Source organism: Canis lupus, chromosome 22 (assembly GCF_003254725.2).
Source record: "Canis lupus dingo isolate Sandy chromosome 22, ASM325472v2, whole genome shotgun sequence".
Lineage (NCBI taxonomy): Eukaryota > Metazoa > Chordata > Mammalia > Carnivora > Canidae > Canis > Canis lupus.
In genome coordinates this window covers 50,992,143-51,012,218 of record NC_064264.1, presented here as the reverse complement: position 1 = coordinate 51,012,218, position 20,076 = coordinate 50,992,143, and the positions used below count along the sequence as shown (strand labels likewise).

The 20,076-nt window shown below is 39.2% G+C and overlaps 1 protein-coding gene across 6 annotated transcripts in view; it reads left to right on the top strand.

Moving 5' to 3' along the window:
- The window catches only part of NALCN (sodium leak channel, non-selective), a 315,576-nt gene that overhangs the window by 272,499 nt on the left and 23,001 nt on the right, over positions 1-20,076 (top strand). For all 6 annotated transcript variants that reach the window (XM_025441082.3, XM_025441086.3, XM_025441081.3 and 3 more), the window contains 8 exons: positions 1,759-1,815; positions 2,049-2,169; positions 2,265-2,396; positions 3,334-3,501; positions 5,196-5,300; positions 8,857-8,963; positions 15,768-15,888; positions 15,974-16,072. In XM_025441082.3, the coding sequence (XP_025296867.1) occupies positions 1,759-1,815; positions 2,049-2,169; positions 2,265-2,396; positions 3,334-3,501; positions 5,196-5,300; positions 8,857-8,963; positions 15,768-15,888; positions 15,974-16,072 (910 nt within the window). The remainder of the gene's footprint in view (positions 1-1,758; positions 1,816-2,048; positions 2,170-2,264; positions 2,397-3,333; positions 3,502-5,195; positions 5,301-8,856; positions 8,964-15,767; positions 15,889-15,973; positions 16,073-20,076) is intronic.

Genomic DNA, 20,076 nt, shown 5'->3' with positions numbered 1-20,076 from the left:
CCCCAACCCCCCGCCCTCCTCCCCTTCCAACACCCCTAGTTCGTTTCCCAGAGTTAGGAGTCTTCATGTTCTGTCTCCCTTTCTGATATTTCCCAAACATTTCTTCTCCCTTCCCTTATTTCCCTTTCACTACTATCTATATTCCCCAAATGAATGAGACCATATAATGTTTGTCCTTCTCCGATTGACTCATTTCACTCACCATAATACCCTCCAGTTCCATCCACGTCAAAGCAAATGGTGGGTATTTGTCGTTTCTAATGGCTGAGGAATATTCCATTGTATACATAGACCACATCTTCTTTATCCATTCCTCTTTCGATGGACACCGAGGCTCCTTCCACAGTTTGGCTACTGTGGCCATTGCTGCTATAAACATTGGGGTGCAGGTGTCCCGGCGTTTCATTGCATCTGTATCTTTGGGGTAAATCCCCAACAGTGCAATTGCTGGGTCGTAGGGCAGGTCTATTTTTAACTCTTTGAGGAACCTCCACACAGTTTCCAGAGTGGCTGCACCAGTTCACACTCCCCCCAACAGTGCAGGAGGGTTCCCTTTTCTCCGCATCCTCTCCAACATTTGTGGTTTCCTGCCTTGTTAATTTGCCGCATTCTCACTGGTGTGAGGTGGTATCTCATTGTGGTTTTGATTTGTATTTCCCTGATGGCAAGCGATGCAGAGCATTTTCTCATGTGCGTGTTGGCCATGTCCATGTCTTCCTCTGTGAGATTTCTCTTCATGTCTTTTGCCCGTTTCATGATTGGATTGTTTGTTTCTTTGCTGTTGAGTTTACTAAGTTCTTTATAGATCTTGGAAACTAGCCCTTTATCTGATATGTCATTTGCAAATATCTTCTCCCATTCTGTAGGTTGTCTTTTAGTTTTGTTGACTGTATCCTTTGCTGTGCAAAAGCTTCTTATCTTGATGAAGTCCCAAAAGTTCATTTTTGCTTTTGTTTCTTTTGCCTTCCTAGATGTATCTTGCAAGAAGTTACTGTGGCGAGTTCAAAAAGGGTGTTGCCTGTGTTCTCCTCTAGGATTTTGATGGAATCTTGTCTCACATTTAGATCTTTCATCCATTTTGAGTTTCTTTGTGTATGGTGAAAGAGAGTGGTCTAGTTTCATTCTTCTGCATGTGGATGTCCAATTTTCCCAGCACCATTTATTGAAGAGACTGTCTTTCTTCCAATGGATAGTCTTTCCTCCTTTATCGAATATTAGTTGCCCATAAAGTTCAGGGTCCACTTCTGGGTTCTCTATTCTGTTCCATTGATCTATGTGTCTGTTTTTGTGCCAGTACCACACTGTCTTGATGACCACAGCTTTGTAGTACAACCTGAAATCTGGCATTGTGATGCCCCCAGCTATGGTTTTCTTTTTTAAAACTCCCCTGGCTATTCGGGGTCTTTTCTGAGGGAAATTCTTGAACTGCTAGGGCAGGGTCTTTAACTGAGTGTTTTTAAATGGGAGTCTGAATTTTGTCACATGCATGTCAAAAATTGTTGAATGGAGTCATGTATTCTAAAATCAAGGATTTTGAGAAATTTTAAACTTTACTTTCACAAACATCAGCCGCAACCTCTTTGGATTTTTCTGTCACCTAATGTTCTCTGCCTTTGAAAGTCACACAGTTCCTGGAAATGTAATTTTATAGAGGATATAAAAGAGATTTTATGTAGATAAGATGTTTATAAATCCCATGCTGCCAAGTGATAACACGCTTGCTATGTTGCAGAATTTTGTGTTTGTTCTCTCTTCCAGATCTAAAACAGATCCCGTCACAGGAGCTGTGAAAAATACAAAGTACCATCAACTTTAGTAAGCATTACAAAGTCCGTTTTCCATGCACATTTGAAATCTCCATGTACTGCTTTATGCTGCATAAAAATGTAAAGATTCTCTTTATTTTCTTGCCATATCATGCTATGAAATAGACAATTGGGGATTAAAAAAAATGCCAGTCACATTTCTAGAATCACAGAAGGGTCATCTCTGACATGCACGGCCTTCCCTGGAGCCTTCGTTTCTCAATCTTGTTTGGTCTCTGGCAGTGATTTGCTGGGCTTGGTGACTTACCTGGACTGGGTCATGATCATCGTAACCATCTGTTCCTGCATTTCCATGATGTTTGAGTCCCCCTTTCGAAGAGTCATGCACGCCCCAACTTTGCAGGTATGGCTGCCAAATCTCAGCCCACAGCTCAGCAGAAAACACTGGGCTGCAGTTTGTCCCTTCTTGGTGACCCAACTGCCTCTTGCCCATTTCAGATTGCCGAGTACGTGTTTGTGATATTCATGAGCATCGAGCTTAATCTGAAGATTATGGCAGATGGCTTATTTTTCACTCCAACTGCTGTCATCAGAGACTTTGGTGGAGTCATGGACATATTTATATATCTTGTGAGTCTCTGTTTTTCCTAAATGTGAGACACTGTGGTTTTGTGAACTCTCCGCCTTTCTCAGTCCAGGAGAAAGATATGTGAGTATCAGAGGTTTAGATGCCATTACTGAGTCGCAGGTAGTCTACTACAGGCAAATGAAGGCATGCACAAAAAACCTAAATAAAAAGCATTAAGAAATTCCATGGATATGCTTCACATACATCAACCACATTCCTATCCACGTAAGACATACATTAATAAGGCCTAAGATAGAAATCTCATTCACACCTCACAATCCTGTGGCTCCCATACTAAAAAACAAAAACAAAACCTACATCATAATTGATTGATGAGCTCCTCATTGCTAAAAACCAACCTAACATGAGAGTGGTTGGACCTGTCTTTCAATTCCAATATACAAAATACCTGGCTAGACAAGGTGACCATTCAACTGTTCAGTTAAACTAAATTGGGAAACTATAGGAAGGGACTTGAAGAAATTTCATTTTTTCTATATGTCCAAGAAGGCATAAAATCAATGTCTTTTCCAACTTAAGAAGGAGAATTGTGACCGTTAACATGTAAGATTAGATCGTCAATAAAATAGTGAGAATCAGGTCAAGCATGAGGGTGAGCATCCTTGATCAAAGGAATTTCAATCTGAGCCTCCAGCGTATATGTTAAAATAAGGAGGAGAATGCACTGGGGTACACATACACACGATGTGGGCACTCCCACTTCATTTCTGCAAACAGCTGATGACTTTTCCTTTGGCACCACTGGCAGGTCTAGATTGGGTTCAGAGTTAAGAGATTGCATATATAGCTTGTGAATCCTAGTTCTATAGACCATTTGGAATCTCTCAAGGAAAGTTGTCTGCAGTTGGCTCTTAGACAAGTGTAGATAGTGAAGGATAAATTATATAAATTCTAGAGATTTTTTTTTTCACTTGCTAGGTAAGCTTGATATTTCTTTGTTGGATGCCTCAAAATGTGCCTGCTGAATCTGGAGCTCAGCTTTTAATGGTTCTGCGGTGCCTGAGACCTCTGCGAATATTCAAACTGGTGCCCCAGATGAGGAAAGTTGTTCGAGAACTTTTCAGTGGCTTCAAGGAAATTTTCTTGGTATGTTACACTTACCCTCTGCTTCTGGTTCATACAGCCCCACTCTGTGATGAAGCTAACAAGGGGGTACAGGGAGTCTTGATTGCCACGGGTAAGTCCCCAATCTTATTTATTGCCAGAGGACTATAAAGATGCTAAGAAAACACAATACACATTTGGAAACTTTTACCGATGGATGCCCTGACTTGTCAGAATATCTAATTCAACTGAACATTTTTAGTAAAAGTAAGATGAAAGGAAGAGCCCAAGAGGTCCTATTTGCTAACACTTCCATTCCTAACTCATGACCCTAATTTTTATTCTGGGTTTTAGTTTCCTTATCTAGAAATCAAAGATAAGGTTCAGCAACACCTTCACAATACTTCACAATACTTTGCAATACCTCACAAATATTAGCAGTTAACACATTTGGACTCATTATTTCATTTTGTATGTCCTCAGTTTCTTACAGCATAGACCTTGTCTCTGATCTTTGGAGCGTTAACATAAAATAACTTAAAAAAAAAAAAACTAACATACAGGTAAAGCCCACTTTAAGTAGCCTCAGGATACAGTAATGAATACTTGGAAATGGGGCAAAAACATTCTTTATAGTTAGACGATCCTGATTTAGGGTTTTCCAAGACCAGGGTTGCAGAAAAACGATGAGTAGGAAGCCCATTGCTCACAATCATTACAGAAGGATCTGTGCCTTACAAAGGAGTGATCAAAGGATTCTTTTTATTATTGATGAGTTCTGCTCATGCATGGAAAACACGAATTAATTTACATAAGCTTATTTTATATCTTGCTTTCTAGAAACATACCTATGGGGAAAGAACAGCAGTAGTTGCTGTTGATTCAAGGGTATTTTTAAAGACAGGTTGTGATGTTTCTATAGGCACAGAGTTGCTAATATTTTTCTAAAGACGTATTTGAAATCCCATATTTTCTTTGTGCTAAAGCCATAACACGGTGGTTTTTCACACAGCTGGAACTGAAGGGAAAAAGGGTATCACCTGACAGCTAATGTGTATGCATCTTGGAGCCATGATAGAATTTAGCAGAGAAATCTATTTGTGCCTTTCTCCTGATGGTGTTTCTGTGGTTTTGGTATATTTAAGGCAGACATTTAGATTATTCAACCAGCACAGACCAGTGGTTTGGGTCCGTGTTTTTTACCCTTTGCCATTTTTCTCTGCTGAGACCAAAGCACCGTCCAGCAGAGGGAGCACCAGTCAATTCACAGACTTGCTTTTTAGGACTAAATGATCTCACCTCCTCTGTGTGCAGCACTTTGGTTTGCCCTCATTGCTCACAAGAAACCAAAACCATTTATGCTTTGCTGATATAGATAGGAATCCATTTGGAGACAATGGGGAAAATATAATTATTCAAGCATTTTTCTTTTGTTCCATTAACGTGTCGATTTCAAAACCAGAAAAACCCAAGTCATATTAAAAACACCTTAGCCATTTTCTTACATGAAAGTCATATGTTTCTATTCTTAAATATTCAAAACCGGTTGTTAATTCTCTTCTCTTAACATCCCAGCAAGGCTAAATTGAATGACCTGTGGTGAAAAAGACGATATCATGAAAAGAACACAGATTTCATACCATATTATCTGAAAAGTCATGTCCCTGTCACTGTTCAAATCAAGCCTACGTAGAATTTCTTACCAAGACATGTGATGGCTCACCAATTTTTTCCAGGTCTCCATTCTTTTGTTGACATTAATGCTTGTATTTGCAAGCTTTGGAGTTCAGCTTTTTGCGGGGAAACTGGCAAAGTGCAACGATCCCAACATTATTAGAAGGGTAAGATACTGCTTTCTGTGTTTTGGGATTAAAATTGGGGTAGTTCGCCACCTCTTTCCTCCCTGGTCAGCACATGGTGAGACTACTTTGAGAAACCCTTCACAAAACTAAGAATTCTCTTCCCACCAATTCCTTTGGCTTAAGGCAGGCAATGTGTCTCTTCTGGCTAGCACAGGTTATTCTGCTTTCTCCTACTGTTCCAGTGTGAACCTCTGTTGACACCTCTGGCAGAGCCACCTGAAATTCCAGATGCTCGTAGCTGTGAGCCTCAGACACTCTCCCTTTGGGCCTCCCCTAACTTAACCCTGCCTCTGTTGTCACAGAAGACTCCTATCAGCAACCACCACCACCACCACCACCCAGAAAGGACAAGAGACAAAGTTTGACTGTCATAGCACTGTTCATTGCTTCTCCACTTCAGCAGTTCTCTCCATGGGCAAGTCTCGAATCTTCCCCACTAAGAGAGCTAACAAAGACCTAAGCTTGACTACTTCTGCCACTGTCCTTTACCTTATCTTTCTTCAGGCAATGTTAGTAAGAGGAGGCCAGCTCTTGGACAAGCCCAGTGTTTTGGTAGCTGAACATAATGAAATGAGCACATTGCATCTTGGACAAGGTGAACAGTTCTCCTCCAAATGACCTCTAGGAGACTCAAAATTCCTTTTGTCTTCCTCCCTTGTCTACCCTTTGATGTCTTCAAAGTCTTCTCCATTTAGCTGGCAGATAAGAGCACAGAACCACCTGTGTTTTGAGGGTTACGGGCTGAGCCTAGAAGGAGCACCCTCACTTCAGCCAATTTCACCGGAAAGAGCTTGGCTTCCAAAGGCCAGATGGGAGAATGCAATAGGTAGCTCAGTGATGTATCCTGCAGAAAAACGGGGAAAGTGTGGTCACAATTAGCCACCACTGCTACACTATCCAGTGCCCTTTCTCTTAGGATTCTTCCTCATGTTTCATGTAGATTAATGAAGTGAGCCAAGCACTGCTTATGTACAAACAGCAAAAACATTTCCTCTTTCATCCAAATAAAATAACACCTTAAGTCCATTAAAACGCATGTACCCAAAAGGTCTAATAGAGCTTAACTATAATACATATTTCTATTTCCAGAAAATATGGCTCTTGAATATTGATTTTTCATTGGCATGAAAATTTCTACATTTTTAGGGCTATTGATTATAAAAATTATTTGTTCCCTGATGGTTATAAAATACAGATAACACCTTTGTCCAGTCAAACACATTATCAGTTATGTTAATAGTGAGGATTTTAGGAAGTGGCAGAGCAGAAGGGACATACTAGGTTGGGCAGCACCTGTATTGCCTGAGGTTTGGGGAACTTCCATAAACCTTAGAAGACAGAACAAGGAACATGGTATAAAGGTCATGTGTACTGATCAGCTAACAAGGGAGGTGATAAAGAGCTGGTGCATTAATCCACAAGCTCTAGTAAGGAAAGAGGAGTTATTTTGCATTCATACTGAATAGAGGCCAGGAAGATGAGAACAACATTTCAAGATGAAGCCCAGAAGGAATCTTACAGAACTCAGTATATTAATAATGACCTAAGCACATTGTGATTTTATACTATCTACTCATACCCAGACCATGCTAAAGATAGAGGTACAAAGGTTAAATAACTTATCCAAGGTTACCCCAAAATAAGTGGGAAGCTATGATTCATGTCTAGGCAGCCTGGCCTTATCGTCCATGCTTTTAACCAGGATGCCAGGATGCCTCACCCAATCAAAGGTGGGCTCCTGCTGGGCTCAGAAAGACAAGCTGGGAGAGGCCATAAGGCCAAGTATATCATGGGGCCTCTATTTGATCCACCACAACACAATCAATAGGAATAATGTCGTAGATGAACGTGTAAAGTTACTATGAAACGATAACTGCAATATATTTTAACCGCAAAAGTGGCCTTTGGAAGAGTAAAAACTGTACCATTCCATATATGTGTAGAAAAAAGACTGGAAGGATATTCACCAAAATGTTAACTGTGTTTGTCTTTGGTAAAACAACTGTGTTGTCTTTGGGTAAGTTTGTCTATGCCTTTTACATTAAAGGGTTATTATTTGTGTAAGAAGGCTTTTGTTTTAATGGATTTTATTGGTAATCCAAACAGAAATGATGTTGGCATTAACAAAACCTGTGAAAATAAGAATGGAGAGGAGACCCAAGCAGGATAGGGGAAAGCCATAGACAACTCTGAGATCTTTATGCCGGAGTTGACAAAGTACTGGTTCATGGACAGCAATGGAAAAGGTGGGAGGAAACAAGGTTAAAGGTTGAAGGTGATTTTAACCAGGCTAAAATTTGAAGTTCTGTTGAAATATCCAAGTATGTACATATTATACCCAGGAAAGGTGTTTAGGTTCAAAATACAACAATCACGGACAGCCAAAGATACAAAAAAAAAAAAAAAAGATAAGACAAAAAGGAGAATAAAGACAGAAAATGAGTGAAAAACTTCTTACTCCTGTTTTAAAATATTTTTAAAACAATGTTATTGGAGATAGAATTCACCTACTACACAATTCACCCACTGGAAGTATGCAATTCAGTAGTTTTTAGTGTATTCAGAGTTGTATAATAGTCAGTCTTAGAATATTTTTATCACCTCAAAAAGAAACACTGTCTTTTAAACTTGTCCCCTCTATACCCTTATCCCCCTTGCACCCCCACCCCCAAACAACCACGAATCTACTTTCTGTAGACCCTATTGAACTTTTATATGAATGGAATCGTATAACATGTGGTCATTACTGGCTGGCTTCTTTCATTTAGCACAGTGATTTCAAGGTTCACCCATGTTGTAGCAAGTGTCAGAGCTGAATAATATCCCATTGCATGGCTGCACCACATTTTATTTAGGTATTTGTCCATTGATGGGCACTTGAATTGTTTCCATCTTTTGACCATTATGATTAATGCTATTTACAATGATAATGACATAAACACTCATGAACAGGTTTCCATGTAGAAATCTGTGTTCATTTCTCTTGAGTAAAAACCTTAGGGGTGGAACTGCTGGGTCCTCTGGAAATGCTTTGTTTAATCATTTGAAGACCTGTCATACTATTTTCCAAAGTGACTACACCATCCCACCAGCAGCATGAGAGGAATGGGGATGTCAGGGGGAGTAAGGGTAGAGAGGGGATTCCAATTTATGCACATCCTTGCCAAAGCTCATTATTTAACTTTTTGTATATTGCCTTCTTAGTGGATGGAATGTGGTATCCCATCATGGGTTTGCTTTGCATTTCTTGGCTGACTAATGATGCTGAGCATCTTTTATGTGCTCATCGGCCATTTGTTTGTCTTCTTGGGAGGAATGGTTCTTTGGATCCTCTGCCTACTTGCAAATGTTCCCAGTGTGAACTTTCACTGCTCATCTCTGCACTTCTTGTCCCTGTTTGCTGGGTAGCTATCCACATCGCTGTTGTCACATAAAAATCTTTGCTATCCTAGGCTAAAAGTGTTTATCTTTTATCTTTTAGGAGTTCACTGTCTGACCAGGCTTCCCCCTCCTTGTATTTTTTTCCCTATTTTAGGAAGATTGTAACGGCATATTCAGAATTAATGTAAGTGTGTCCAAGAACTTAAATTTAAAATTAAGACCTGGAGAGAAAAAGCCTGGATTTTGGGTGCCCCGTGTTTGGTAAGCATATCAGAAAAAGATCCTGAAGAACGCTATATTTGTCAGTATAAGGTTTTAAATCAATATAATATGGCATGAAAAGTAATTTTGCTAGAGGTGCCAAGATTATTTTAAGTAATACAAGGCAAAGCACTGAATTACCACAGGATGCAAAAATACAGTAAATGAGCAAGCAAGTGGTACACTGAGTCCCGTGTTGCTTCATGAAACTAATGGATTATCACCCCAGTATTTTTCTAATACTTTGAAGTATGTATCTCGATTCACATGGCATTAAAAATTAGTGAGGCTTAAAAGACAAAGATTTTCTATCAAATTAAAACTAAACTCGTCCTGAGTTTCTATATTTAAGGGAGAATCTGATATCCTCAAAACAGTTGTAGAGGAGCCCAAATCATAAAGCTGTTTCAATTTTAAAACTCATTTACATTGAAGGATTTCCATTATTGAAACGCTGGAAAGGAATAATCAGTAACACAAATGATAATATCTAACTTCCCCTTTAAAATTCATTTTTCTTGAAAATGAGTTTTCAAAGCATTTACCTCAAAGCTAGAAGTGTCTAGTACCTTCTTTCTCATCCATTTTATTAATGACCATGAATGAAATCTCTCAGTAGGCTTCATTGATGAACGGAGTGTCCTATTAACTTCGTTCATCCTTTTAAATAGTCATCTGTTTTCTTTTTATTTCATTTTACCTCTTAGAATAACAAGTGAACTATGGCAATGACTCTGCTCTTGTCACAATTGGTGTGCTCTATTAAATGTCAAAACTCTTTCAAAGAAATTGCATTTCACCCAGTTGTACCCTTAGGACTCATTGTTACTAGCTTTGGCATTTCTCTAAAGTGAAATTCACTTTTATAAACAATTCAGTACAATTTTTACTGGGTTTTAATTTTTTAATACCAAAGAACTATGAGAAAAAAAGATGAATTTGGATGTGTGACTTGACCTGGAGAAGGAAGTACATAACACATGGAGAAATCTTTAGTGCTAAACTAGAAAAGCAATCTAATTTACATTAAAATAAAATATTAAAGCATATAAAGTTTATTTTTGTGAGGTGAAAATGCATTATTACACCTTAAATAATTTATTCATATCAAGACATCAAATGAGATTTTTTTTCCTACTGTTTTGGAATTTTGGCAAAAAGCCTCAAAGCTAAAATGAAAAAAAAAAAAGCCTCAAAGCTAAGGTCACTAGGAGATGAATTTGATTATATTCAGAAGAGAGCAACATCCCAGTCCCAGCAGCATTGACTAAAAGGTTATCCACCCCCATCACCCCGCTCTTGTAAAAGAAACACTACTCTCAAAGACAGGGTCATAGAAGTAAATGAATTCAGTAGGCAGTGCTGTGGCATCTCTCCCTTCACTATGGGAGGAGATCAGGGGTGCTTGTCTTCCCAGCCAAGTGAGGTCCCCCACAGGGACTGTCAGAGTCTGGCAAGGCAAGAAGAGATGCTCATGTAGGCAAACGGCTCTTCACCATCTGGCAGGGCAGAGTTATTGGGTGTTCGTGGAAGCTCCAAGTCATCACTGCCTAGGGCCACCTGTTCTGAGCCATCTTGATGGAAGTCTGCTGCAAAGGGCTATGGCTGGGGAGAGGGTGCTCCTACTGGAGGGGCTATGGGGTTGTTTCCAGGAATGAGAACTGAGGAATCAGCCAAAGACTATCCTTAGCAGGAATGACACAATGAGGCACCCTCATGCTGAGGGATGTTTCAAAATATAGTGTATTAATAGAAAATTTCAGGTATAGTAAAGCCAACAGATTGAGACAATTACCATTGAAGAGCTAGTTTGTTACTCATCGTTCCCAAGAGAATGGGGAGGCCACAGAGGGAAGCACCAGAGTCAATCACCAGTTACTGTGGGCAAGAGCCTTTATTGTGGTTTCCCTGAGTTGGGATTGATGAGTCCAGGCAACCAGGTTTAGTATTGGCTCGTTGAGTAACTTCAGTGGGCTCTGGGACACAGGAGCTATCCCCAGTGGTCTGGTAACTGGTGATTAGGGCAGGTGGATGATGGGCTAGAGTGTGGAAACCTGATAAAAGAGGTAGTTGGGGGGGGATCCCTGGGTGGCTCAGCAGTTTAGCCCCTGACTTCTGCCCAAGGCTTGATCCTGGAGTCCCGGGATTGAGTCCCACATCAGGCTCCCTGCAGGGAGCCTGTTTCTCTCTCTGCCTGTGTCTCTGCCTCTCTCTCTCTTTCATGAATAAATCTTTTAAAAATCTTAAAAAAAAAAAAAAGAGGTAGTTGGGGCTGTGGACTCTGGGTCTGTGTTTGAAAAGCAAGCCCTAAAAACACTTCCCAAGGAGGTGGGAGGGTGATAGGAAGGTAGGAGGCCAAAGCAGGGTGATTCCGGCACTTTATCAAGTTGTCCAGAACAAAGTGTGTCCACCGTATGCTTGTAGGACAGATGTTAAATTATCAAGTTTACAGAAGCTAAGAACATGGCAGACAATGTACTCCATGAAAAGAATAGCTTTTGTGATCAGAGCAGCAGTGGCCAGCTTTCACCAATGTAAGATACCTGGACTTGAACTCCATTTCTAAGTCCAGTTGCATCACATCCCCACCTTGTAAGAATCAGATGGTGGCCTGAAGGGGAGGAGGGAACAGAGTGGCCAGCACTCTTCCCTCCTCGTCTCGGATCGGGCTGAGTGGCTAAGGATGGGGTTCTTGTACAGGTTATGAGAACAAAGGTCTGATGTAGAACAGAGTGGGCTTTTTAGAATGAAACTCATCTAATAGAACTGAAAGTGACCAAGAGGCTTTGGGATCTCCAAGATGTCAGGAAAGGAGCTAGGACCCACTGGAAGGCAGTGTTGGGAGAAAAGTAAACCTGTTTCCAACCATATCCCTGGCATTCAGCCTGTTCCATAAAACCAGCTACCTGTGATTTTAAAAATTGAAATGAACTGAAATGCAGTGTTTCATGTAAGTTATTATTAAGGGTTTCAAGTTTGACGGCACTTTAAAAGCATAAGCTGATAGAGGGGCGTCACTTGAACACCATTACAATAGGGCTTGTCCATTTGTTCAGAATATTGTGACTTGGGTTAGTTTTGGGAAAATAAAAATCTTCTGTCAAATGAATGTCGACTATAACCATGATAATTTTCACATTTTCCTTCTTTAGTAAGCTCATCAACAGCAGCCAAAATGTTATAATTTTATATTGGCAAATTTATGATTAAGAAAATAACTTATAGCTAGGGAACTGGCATTGGAGAATACTTTGATAATTATAATTAGGAAAGACATAAATATGCACCACCTAATTCAGGAGACAGGCTTCTATATTTCTGTTCGGATAAATACATTCATTTTCTTCTGAATCACTCAGACTTGATGAGATAAAAATTACCTTGGTAAAAAGTATAAAATATATGTATTGTAAATATTGTGTGTTTTGTTTAAGCAGAGGCCTAGGACATAGAACGATGAGAGAAATATTTTTTTAATTTTTTTTTTTTTATGATAGTCACACACACACAGAGAGAGAGAGGCAGAGACACAGGCAGAGGGAGAAGCAGGCTCCATGCAGGGAGCCCGACGTGGGACTCGATACCGGGACTCCAGGATCGCGCCCTGGGCCAAAGGCAGGCGCCAAACCGCTGCGCCACCCAGGGATCCCGAGAAATATTTTTTTTTGAAATATTTTTTTTTTAAAAAAGGCACTCGGGGGATCCCTGGGTGGCGCAGCGGTTTGGCGCCTGCCTTTGGCCCAGGGCGCGATCCTGGAGTCCCGAGATCTAGTCCCACGTCGGGCTCCCTGCATGGAGCCTGCTTCTCCCTCTGCCTGTGTCTCTGCCTCTCTCTCTATCTCTGTGTGACTATCGTAGATAAATAAAAAATAAAAAAAAAATAAAAAAGGCACTCAGTTTCAACAAATATATTTATTGAGTGCTTACTGATCTTCAGACATTATGCTGTCACTGGGGACAAGCTATGACCCCCAAACCCTAGGAGCTTGAAGTATATTGGAGAACAGACATTAATATTACAGATAATGTAATATAATATGATAAAGGCTTTGATGCTACATAAATAAGCCCCTAACCTCACCAGAAGCTTTCCTGGAGTTTACCCCTAGGTAATTTTAAGTTATACTATAATAAATTCTGGCAGAAGGAGATGAGATCTTTGTAGTCTATAGCTCAATTTGAGTATGCTCTTTAAGGAAAAGAACATAAATCTATCTTTCTTCTGTTTCTTGGTTTTGGTTTTGTGTTTTAGATTTACCCCTTCATTTAAGAGAGAGAGAGAGCACAAGAGCAGGGGGAAGAAAGAGGGAGAGAGAGACAAGCGACTCCCTGCTGAGCGAGGAGCCCAATGTGGGGGGCTTGATCTCAGGACCCTGAGATCATGACCTGAGCCAAAATTAAGAGACAGATGCTTAACCAACAGGGCACTACCCAGGCGCCTCTTCCTTACTTTTTTAAGTCTAACAGAAACATGACCCAGGGTCTTGGAGGACCATGTGGGGAGTGCCTCCATCCAAGGGCACAGCCTGAGCTCCTCCCTTTCTGGAGCTCCAGCTCTTCCCAGAGGAGGAGCAACCCTCCTTATCATGACCTTGGGACCTTGGACCACTTTTACTGGAAGATAGAAGATTAATGAAATTGTGAGGTTAGAACCCATGTCTTAGTATTCTGAATTGGATGGACAAGATTATAATATTTTTTAAATTAACCAGAAAAGATTATATTTAAACAGACTTCCAGATCAAGGAAGGGCAACAAGAAAGCTGACAACAATGGACTGTGTTGGGATTTACTGAAGTCATCTATGGTTATGCCTAAGCTTAAAACTTTACAATTTTAGTAACATTAACAAGGCATAAACAAACATTGTAGATGATTAAAACTGATGCCTATTTTTTTAATGTGATGTGCTCCTCCAACTATTTAAGTCTCTGTAATCCTCAATTTTATTTTTCTTGGTTTAACCTAAAAGTGTATTTTTAACATATTCTAACTTCTAAAGGATGTGGAATATGAAAGTACTTCGGGTTGCTGCAAATTCAGCTAAAAAAGCACTTTTACATAAAGAAAGGGATGGGTAAGAAAGTTCAACATCAGATCTGAGAGCTTGCTCGCTTGGCTTAAAAAAAAACCCTTATTTGAGAAAACTGTGGCATCTGCAGAATTCTTGCAGCTTCTGTCTGCTGTAAAATATATTAAATTTAATGGAAACCCCCAAAGGAAAGGATGTGGGAAATATCCAAAAGAATATTCTCGTACTTTCATACTTAAAAAATATAAATCAGAATCCCAAAATAGGAATTTCTGAGTGGGGCTTTTGCACTCTATGGAAAACGTTTCTACCAATCAGCCTGAAACCTTTAGGAGGAAGTTGGTTTAGTTATATGGTTTCTTATTAGGTCCTCATTTATTTAGTATTTAAAAAAGAAAACTTATAAAGGTGCATTGAATGATTATTTCTATGATTTTAAAAATATATATATAAGGTGGTAGAAAAACACTAACCCAGATTTCCCCAGAGTGTCGCCTTTTGTGAAGGTTAAATTTTGATAAATGAGCTAGCAGGAAAAAATGATCAAAATATAATGTGGCTATGCTTCTGTAGGCCTACTCTTTATAGTAGTCCCAGGGCCAGTTCTCCATCAAATTCCAGAAATACAGTGATAGTCATGACTTTCCAGTGCATAGTTGTCTAGATCTTTTAATTATTTTCAATAGTCTAGTGAGAGGAAAAAGAGAAAAACTCAGAAATCTTTCTACTTACAACAAAAATTTTAGCTAAGACCCATAATGACTAAGGGAATATAATATGGTAGAGAAGATCACTTTTGTTTGTGGGAAGAAAAAGGTAAAAATACGTCAGAAAAACAAGAAATGAGACATCCCCCTCCAAAAAAATTAACAGTGAAGCCAAAGTGTTTTAGAAACCATGAATCAACTGTGGGTGTAGACAGCATATTGCAATGTTGGGTTCTACAAGAAGTCTCTATTGAGAACACCCAGAGGTAATGAAAGAAAAAAATCCCACTTGAGAGAATGTTCTGGAAACATCTAGGCTATAAGCAAACATTTCTTGCCACTCAGTGACCTCTAAATGCATCACTACTTTATAATGTGATAATCCCATGATGTCACAGAATTAAGGAAAGCGGCCAGATTCTACTCTTTACGCTTTCTATATTAACATCAGGAATTGTAATTTACACCTTTAGAAGAGTTTTCGATTATAAAACTATTACAAAAGTCACACCCAGGGGCGCCTGGGAGGCTCAGTCAGTTGAGCCTTGGATTCTTGGTTTCAGTTCAGGTTGTGATCTCAGGGTTGTGTGTTCAAGCCCCATGTCAGGCTCCATGCTCAGCGGGGAGTCTGCTGGAGAGTCTCTCTCTCCCTCTGCTCCTCCCCCTTCCCTAAAATAACTAAATAAATCTCAAAAAAAGAAAAATTCACACCCAAACTCCAGCACCCTTTTGTGAGAAGTTCCCATGCAGTTTATAACTAGGAAGTGGTTTCCAACCCTCAGTATAGTCAGGACGAGCCAAGACATCCAGAGTTAGAAGTTGTGTTGCCTTTTATTGTCTTCTGCTAAGAATACCCCATTATTACCTAATAATTAATTACATTTTAAAAAATTATAACATATTCATGCATTTTTATGATTGAGCAAACAAATGCCATCTAGCCCACCATCCAAGTGGTAAACATACCTCCCACCCAAGAGGGGAAAGAGTTACAGATCTACAGATATTTGCCCTAGGGTGTTTCTGCTCCGAATTTCACAGAGCATTCCTCTTTCTGACTTGCAGGGCAAATCCTAGGAATTTTAATTTTGACAATGTGGGAAATGCTATGCTGGCATTATTTGAAGTGCTGTCCCTGAAAGGCTGGGTGGAAGTGAGGGATGTTATCATTCATCGTGTGGGGCCGGTAAGCAAGCACATGGAATCCTCTGAATGCTTCAACAGCTGCTTTCCTTTGCTTTGATGAATAACCATATTTTTCATTTATACAGATGCATGGGATCTATATTCATGTTTTTGTATTCCTGGGTTGCATGATTGGACTGACCCTTTTTGTTGGAGTAGTTATTGCTAATTTCAATGAAAACAAGGTAAGCTTTCTTGGTTTGAATACCACAGAGTTTATTCTGTTCCAGCCACTTGCTTTGAGCTCTCTTTCTCTCCCACGGCATGAAGTCACATTAAACCATAATGTGACTGGTGTAAATAATCTCTATAACTATTTTATAAGCGATCTTATCACTGCCTTCCCAGCACATTATTTAAGAGCACAGTTCTCTTGCTAAATTTCCCCTCTTGGTAATGGTGTCATTAATTCTCTGACAACTGAAAAGCACATCTCCTATTGTTCAAACAGAGAGGAGGTGCAGCAAGTTATGAAAATACAATGGCTGAACTAAGGGATGTGCTGATTGTAGGTAACATTACTTGCACACAATGTAAATTGGATGCTTCTTTGTAACTCCAGAGGTGAACTCAGAATTTTTTTTTTTTGAACTCAGAATTTTGATGAGGTTGGAGGTGCAGTAGAAAATTTTCTATCCTAATTCACTGAATAAAAAGAAGGTTTTCTAACTTCATGTAAAAACTTTACATATTTTATGAACTCAGGCAGCATGCTAAGATCATGACAGCTCTAATGATCAGTACAAGAACTCACATAGTACGAACTATGTTCCAGCCAAGCCTAGTTTCCTGTCAAAAAGTGAGTTTGGGGGAGAATATTCTATGTCATTCTTCTGGACATGGCTGATATGCCTTCTGTTATGTAAGGGTCAGTGTTCTGGAATCCTAATAATGGAGATGCATACAGCTTTTGAGCACTTGGGTGCACTAAGTTTCATATATGCTACTTTCACATCTCATGATTCTGAAATGCACAGTGAAAGAAAAAACAGCTTACAGATGTGACATAACTTGTCCGGGGCTTTTTTTTAAAAGAGGTTTTATTTATGTATTTGTTTGTTTATTTGAGAGAGAGAGAGAGAGCGCACATGAGCAAGAGAGCAGAAGCAGTGGGGAGAGGCAGAGGAAGAGGCAGGCTTCCCACTGAGCATGGAGCCCAATGCTGGACTCGATCCCAGGAGCCTAAGGTCATGACCTGAGGCAGATGCTGAACAGACTGAGCCACCCAGGCACAGCCCCCTGTCTGGGGCTTTTAAAGTATAACAAACCAGGGCCAGAATTCAGAAGTGGTGCCTCCTCTGCAGTCTGAGAGTCTTTCAGTTCAAGAGTATAAAAATGTCCACCGTTGTTCTGCATTGAATTAAAGCTAGATGTGCTGCTTCTGTGTTCAGGGCTGGGACCAAATCACACACATGCACGTCAGAGCCTGCTGGCTAGGGTGGCTGTGCATGTGACTGTATCATTCCTGTCCCCCACCCCACTAGGTTCCCCATGTGTGGTTCCAGCTACTCAATCAGTTGCCACCTTTGATCTGTACCCAATGAGGATGTCACTTCATCTGGGCTTTCAAAGGGTGTGATTTAAAAATCCCCCCTTTGGGCCCCAACACTACTCCAACCCACAGAAATAGTATTTGAGAGTAAAAAAGAAGGATAGTGAGATCATATTGCCCAGCCCCCTATTTTACTATAGAATACATTCATAAATGAGTGTCTCTAAGCTCTATAGTGTGTTCAATTTAATACCAAGCAGAAGGAGGAAGATGGGTCTCTATAGATGCCTTTGAGCCTCACCATGGAGCAGACACTGGAAGTTCCTGAGCAAGGGCAGAAGCTAATCAGTCAGTTAACAGAGAGCTTGGGCTCTGCTCACTCAGAACACCATGCTAGGGGGTGCCTGGGTGGCTTGGTTGGTTGAGCATCTGCTTTTGGCTCAGATCAGGATCTCAGTGTCCTGAGATTGAGCTCCACATAGGGCTCCTGGCTCAGCAGGGAGTCTGCTTCTCCCTTTCCCTCCCCCTCTCCCCCTGCGCTCACGCTCTCTCTTTCTCACTCTATCTCTCTGTCTCAAATGAATAAATAAAATCTTAAAAAATAAATAATTAAAAATACAACACCATGCTTGGCCCTCTGAGCAAACACCCAATTTCAGGAGGATCAAATCAGTGACTTAAATGAACAACATAAAATGTTCAACAACTAGAGGTAAATATATAATCAATCACAGCTCTTAGAGGAATGGGTGAAGTAAACAGCGTGGCAGAAGGTCTACTCACAGTACTGCTTGTATTTATGGTCTGAGGGAAGAAAGAACCATCTTGGCCTGAGTAAAGGGAACGTGGACATAAGCTCAAGTGGATGCTTAGAGAAAGAGGAAAAGTAGAAGAAATCATGTTATCAAACATTAAAAGCTTGATTGTTTAGAGATCCAAATTTGAGATCCATTTAGAAGAGGTTTTGGGGTTTTTTTCCATAAGTTTTTCAGATGGTAGCACATGAGCTGCTGTATAACAGCATTTATTTCTTTTATCATTCAGTCATTCAGCAGATTTCTTTGAGCACTTACTGGTGCCAGACACTGCTCTTGACCCTGGGAACACAAGGAGTTAAATACACAAATGAAACACTAAACACATACAGATTTCTGTCCTCATGGAGCTCACATTCTAATGGTCATACCCAAAGGTATGTAAGTAGATTTCCAAATATATAGGCAATAGGCAACTTTTTCACAATTCAGAATTATGCAAAATTATGTTTTCCCTAGAAGATGGAACCCTGTCTAAAAAGTTCAAAGTATGTACTACTAATATATATATTTTTAAATCTCAATTATGAGGTAACAGTTTGATTAATAAACTTAGTTTCACAATAATAAACTTTCAGAGGTTTTCAAATATTAATGATCACATGATACCACTATGCTTAGTATTCTTTTAGATCATTTCAGAGTTCAGCATTCTAAAATAATTGGTTTTGTATAATAAAGTCATAATATGAATGTATATAGCACCCAGAGAACCCAAAGTAGATTTTTGCAGTTAGTAAGAAAAATGATTTCACAATATTAATATCAGAAAAATTAATTCAAGACAAATACCATTATTAGGAATAAACAGAGTAATTAAATAATTGCAAAAGAAACTAACCAAAGTAGCAAAGTAGCAAACTCCAGAACCATAAGATATATGAAGCAAAAATTAACCAAATTATTCTTAAAAGCTAGCAAGTCCAAAATCATAGTGAAATATATTAACATATTTCTCCAAGAAACACGTAGAAAAAAAAGAAAATATGAAATTTGATGCAGTAAAAACATTTGACCTACTTGACATAAAAAGAACCCTGACCCCAACAATTTTCAAGTATAAAATGTACCCTCAAGGTCATAAAATAATAGTTACAAAAAATTGATAAAATCGATAATGCAGAAAAAATCGATACTGCACAGAACATGTTCTCTTAATAATAAAAAATAACAAAAATCCCTCATAAGTTGAAGATGTTAAGACGACATTCTAAATAATTTGAGTTACAGAAGAAATCAGAGTAGAAAATCACAAGACATTTAGATAAATCATTTATAAAAATCATATATGAAAGGTCACAAGATAAAGATAACTCAGTAAAGAGAAATTTACAACTTTAAGTGTATAAAGATTAATCATTTAGTAATAAGTCAAATATCCAAATCAATAAATTATAATAAGAACAACAAAGTAAAGTGGAAGAACATAACAAAGTTAAGGACAAAAATTAATGATATAGAAAGCAAAGATACTACAAAAGATTTAAGAATGACAAAAACAGATGCTTTAAAAAATTAAATTAATAAACCTTTTTCAAGGTTGAGCATGACCAAAAATGTGGAGAAGGAAAATAAACAAGCTATAGTGAGTCAAAAGGGTGGGTAATGATACAGGGACAGAAAGTCAGACTTACAGAACAGAACCAAAAACCTCATGAGGGACCAGGTATATATAAAAAAGAAGTAGTGCAACAAATTAGTGGAAGAGATGAGACCATAAATAAGTAGCACTGGGGTCATTGAGTGTCTGGATATGAGAAACTAAACAGAGATCTCTACCTTACAGCATACTCAGAAATGAATTCCAGAAGAATGAAAGACCTAGCTATGATAAAACCACTGTTCAACCATGTAGGATTTATGTTTCATCTTGGAGTAGTTG